We start from the raw sequence: 5,438 nt of genomic DNA on the forward strand, positions 1-5,438 counted from the left end.
GTGTGGATATCACTAGAGAAGTATCTACCTTGATACTTTGGAGATTCGACAAGTACCTTGGACGAGCGGGATATTGCAAGGGCACACATCGAAGGTAAAATGGTTTTTCCCTTTGTAGATCTACTGTAGATCGTAATATAAAACTCGTATTTGTGTTTTCGAAATTTTTCCTTGCACGGATCTACGGCTTTGGGTGATTCGGGGTTTCCGCGACGCGAAAAGCGGTTTTCGCGGCCCGAAAAAACCCAACAAGCAGGACCTAACTAACTGGGTTGATCACATCAAAACCACCACGGGGACCAACACACAACACGACAAATATGACACGATAGACACATCACGTGACATGACTGGATGACATTCACGGTGACTAGATGAATTTCACAACGGCCTTCATGACTACCGGACGACCTTCACAGCGGAGGTAGTGGCTCCTGTGAGAGAATTGGAATGGGAATTGGATTGATCCTAGGAGGCGGCACTTTGTCACCTCCTCGTCAGAGGCGATGATCGGGGATGGCGATGCAAGTGGTGGCAGCGACATTGAAATGGGAATCAGTAAGATCGGCGACACTTGGAAGACTCCTCATAGGGGGTGATTGCCAGGGGGATGGATGTGCATAGTGATTGCCGCTGGGGTGGGGGTCGGGCCAAGGATGATTGGAGCTCACATCCAGCATCAAATAACCAACATCAAAATCAAAACTACTACTATGAGAGACATGATGAAGAGAAGATGAAGACAACATCAACATCAGTATCAACATCAGAATTTATAGGTGTTGTGGGCAAACAAGCCATGTGGAAATCATCCGCGAAGATAAAAGCTATGTGAAAGGCTCAACTCGACCATTTTACGATTTTATTTTAGCTCACCTTGAAGAAGAAAGGAAGCCAGGTAATCAGTTGTTTTACAGTTTTATTTTTGCTCAACTTTGAAGAAGAAAGGAAGTCATGCGATCTGCAATTTCTTCTTATACAATTCTAAGAAGAAAGGAAGTTGATCGGCGGTTTTATTCTTAACTCGCAGAAGAAAATAAAGGGACCTCATTGCTTGGAAAGGATTAGTAGCACTACAGCTTGTTTGTCCTAATATCAACGGTGAACTAAAGTTTTAGTGTACTAAGTGTTGATATGCCAAATATCGGCATACTAAATTTGGTATAAAGAACTTTAGAACTTCAGTATACCAACACTTGGTAAATCAATACTTTTGTATACCAAAATGTCAGTAAATAGAGAACTTTGGTATACCGAAGTTCACGTCCCTTTTGGCGCTCCGTCCATTCTAGTCTAGTCTAGTCATGTCATGTAAATGTCATCCTGTCCAGTCTAGTCCAGTCCAGTCGCGTCGCGTCCCTTTTGGCGCCTTGACCAAGCTATTCCCTGTTTCCAAGAATAGTAAGGGAGGTCACGTTCACATGGCCACCGATCAAAATACTTAAGCAAATTAAAATGGTTGATCGAAATACTTGAGCAAAATAAACCGCCGATCATTTCGAGTTGAACCTTTCCACATTCTTTCTTCTAGAAGATCATTTTGAGTTGATTCACATGGCATGCTTGTAGCTTCCCACTTGTCACTTGTTGGTTTCCATAGGCCTATAAATTTCCATGGCCACGTACTAATGTATTCATCTATTCATTTTCTTTTCTCTTTTCAATGTCTCTTCTAATGGCAGCCGCAATTCTAATGGCAGCCACAGTTCTAATGGTTATATGTTGTGAGCTGCAATCCTCACTCCTACCACCTCTGGCGATCAAGCGGTCCATTCCACTACAGCCGTGTTGTCCCCCACCCCCGACGATCACCTCCTCCTCCGAGGAGGTGGTGTTCAAGAGCCGGACGATCCCAATCCATCCGATTCCTCCCTTGCCTCCGCTGCTGCCGCTTCCAACACCTCCATCCCCACCATCTCCAGTGATCACCTCCTCCTCCGAGGAGGAGGTGTTCAAGAGCCGCTCGATCCCGATCCCGATCCATCCGATTCCTCCCATGCCTCAGCTGCTGCCGTCGCTTCCAACACCTCCATCGCCACCCCCTCTAGTGATCACCGCCTCCTCTTCTGAGGAGGCGTTCAAGTGCCGCACAATCCCGATGCATCCGATTCCTCCCCTTCCTACGCTCATGCCAATGTCGCTGCTTCCGACACCTCCATCCCCACCCCTCGGCGATCACCGTCCAATTGTGTAAAGGTCCTCCGGTCCAGTCCAGTCCAGTCCAATCATGTCGCGTCCCTTTTGGCGTCTCAACCAAGCTCTTCCCTGTTTCCAAGAATCGCAAAGGAGGTCCTGTTCACATGGCCGACAATCAAAATACTTGTGCAAAATAAAACAGCCGAACGAAATACTTGAGCAAAATAAAATGGCTGATCATTTTGAGTTGAACCTTTCCACATGTCGTCTTCTGCAAGATCATTTTGAGCTGATTCACATGGCAGGCTTGTAGCTTGCCGGTTTCCACAACCCTATAAATTGTCATGGCCGCGTACTAATATATTCATTTATTCATCTTCTCTTCTCTTTTCAATGTCGCTTCTAATGGCAGCCGCAATTCTAATGGCAGTTGTAGTTCTAATGTTTACTGGACGAGACCTAGCATCCTCACTCCAACCACCATATTTTGGTTAATCAACACTTTTGTACCCAAAAACTTCAGTATAATAGAGAACTTTGGTATATCAAAATTTAGTATACCAACACTTAGTACACTAATTCTTCGGTATACCAAAGTTTCGGTATATTGAAATTTTAGTATAATGATCTTCGGTATACCAAACTTTTGTATATAAATTTTTTGATAATATTCTATTTAAATTAAAAAATGAAGAACATAGAAATTTCAAAATATAATGTAACATAAACTTGCAACTTAGATATAAAGCTTAAATAAATAAATTGTCTTTTGTTATTTTGTTTATACGTTCAAAAGGTTTAAAAAGGTCAAAATCCAATACCGTCAAAATTTTTCTACCAGCCTAATGGCCAAGGTCGTTTCCTTGTTTCCACGAGAGTCCATTCTTTTCTCTTTGAAGTTGAGCATAAACCACCTTTCTTTTTAGAGCTGAGCAAGCAAACAACGTCGAACCAACTCCACATGGCTTGTTTACTCAGACTCCCTATAAACTCTGATGTCGCTGATGCTGATGCCTAACATATTCTCTTCTTCATCATGTCTTTAGAAATAGTTATGATGATGCTGATGTTGGTTAGCGACCTCTCATCATTCTGGGTCGCCCGACCACCACCCCCGGTGGCGATAACGCCGCTGTATCCACCACGTCTAACCCCCCGACGGACACGAACTCCTCTGAGGAGGAGGTTATTGTCGCCGCCGGACGCGAACTCCCCCGACCCCCACTCCCACCCCCACCCCTGGCGGCGATCACCGCGCCGACACTGCTTCCACCGCTCCATCCCCCCGGCGATCACCTCCTCCTCAGAGGAAGTTACGAATCGCCGCCCCCATGGGATTCTAATTCACTTTCCCATTGCCATTCCGCCAAGGGTGGGAGTCGGTGGAGTTTGCGTCCGACGGCGACAACAACCTCCTCCTTAGAGGAGTTCGCTACTGCTTATTTGTCCAAACATCGATGGTGAACCAAAGTTATGGTGTACCAAGTGTTGGTATACCAAAGATCGGCATACCGAAGTTTGATATAAAGAACTTTTGTGCATTGAAGTTCGGTATACTGAACTTCATTATACCAACACTTGGTAAACCAATACTTTTGTACCCAAAAAAACTTCAGTATAATAGAGAACTTTGATATACCAAAGTTTGGTATACCGAAATTTAGTATACAACACTTGGTACACCAATTCATCGGTATACCAAAGTTTCGATATATTGAAATTTTAGTATAATGATCTTCGCTATACCCAACTTTTGTATACAAATTTTTTGATAATATTCTATTTAAATTTAAAAAAAATGAAGAATATAGAAATTTCAAAATATAATGTAACATAAACTTGCAATTTAAATGTAAAACTTAAAGAGAATACACGACATCTCCTCACATGCTTTTTTCTCATATCAAAAAGAGTACACAACACGACAGATATGACACGATAGACACATCACGTGACACGACTGGACGACATTCACGGTGACTGAATGACCTTCATTGCGGCCTTCATGACTACTGGATGACCGACCTTCACGACTGGACAACCTTTACAACGGAGGTGATGGCTCTTGCAAGAGAATTGGAATGGGAATTGGATTGATCCTAAGAGGCGACACTTTGTCACCTCCTCATTAGAGGTGGTGATGGGGGTGGTGATGCAGGTGGTGGCAGCTACATTGAAATGGGAATCAATAAGATTGGCTGCACTTGGAAGACTCCTCCTCATAGGAGGTGATTGCCGGGGGGATGGATGTGCGTAGTGATTGCCGCTGGGGATGGGAGTCGGGCCAGGGATGATTGGAGCTCACATCCGGCGACAAATAACCAACATCAAAATTAGAAGTACTGCTATGAGAGACATGATGAAGAGAAGATGAAGATAGAATCAACATCATCATCAACATCAACATCAAGCCATGTGGAAATCATCCGCAAAGACAAAAGCTATGTGAAAGGCTCAACTCGACCATTTTGCAATTATATTTTTGCTCACCTCGAAGAAGAAAGGAAGTCATGTAATCAGTTGTTTTACAATTTTATTTTTTCTCAACTTGAAGACGAAAGGAAATCATGCGATATACAGTTTTTTCTTATACAAATCTAAAAAGAAAGGAAGCCGATCGACGGTTTTATTGTTAACTCATAGAAGAAAACAATGGGACCTCATTGCTTGGAAAGGATTAGTAGCACTACAGCTTATTTGTCCAAACATCGATGGTGAACTAAGGTTTTAGTGTACTAAGTGTTGATATACCAAATATTGGCATACTATATTTGATATAAAGAACTTTAGAACTTCAGTATAACAACACTTGGTAAATTAATACTTTTGTATACCAAAATGTCAGTAATAGAGAACTTTGGTATACCGAAGTTCACGTCCCTTTTGGTGCCCCGTCTAGTCTAGTCCAGTCTAGTCGTGTCGTGTAAATGTCATCCCGTCCAGTCTAGTCCTGTCCAGTCGTGTCGCGTCCCTTTTGGCGCCTTGACCAAGCTATTCCTTGTTTCCGAGAATAGTAAGGGAGGTCCCGTTCACATGGCCACCGATCAAAATACTTAAGCAAAATAAAATGGCTGATCGAAATATTTGAGCAAAATAAAACGACCGATCATTTCGAGTTGAACCTTGCCACATACTTTCATCCAGAAGATCATTTTGAGTTGATTCACATGGCATGGTTGTAGCTTCCCACTTGTCACTTGTCGGTTTCCACATCCCTATAAATTGCCATGGCCACGTACTAATGTATTCATCTATTCATTTTCTTTTCTCTTTTCAATGTCTTTTCTAATGGCAGCCGCAAT

At 42.9% G+C, this 5,438-nt stretch overlaps 1 protein-coding gene across 1 annotated transcript; it reads left to right on the plus strand.

The window, feature by feature from the left end:
- The first annotated feature begins 506 nt into the window (after positions 1-506).
- On the plus strand, positions 507-2,194 carry LOC122004770 (vegetative cell wall protein gp1-like). Its single transcript, XM_042559606.1, has 2 exons — positions 507-558; positions 1,683-2,194. Exons 1-2 carry the CDS (start codon positions 507-509, stop codon positions 2,192-2,194), a joined length of 564 nt encoding a protein of 187 aa, XP_042415540.1.
- The last annotated feature ends 3,244 nt before the right edge of the window (positions 2,195-5,438 follow it).

Source organism: Zingiber officinale, chromosome 7B (assembly GCF_018446385.1).
Source record: "Zingiber officinale cultivar Zhangliang chromosome 7B, Zo_v1.1, whole genome shotgun sequence".
In the NCBI taxonomy this organism is placed as follows: Eukaryota; Viridiplantae; Streptophyta; class Magnoliopsida; order Zingiberales; family Zingiberaceae; genus Zingiber; species Zingiber officinale.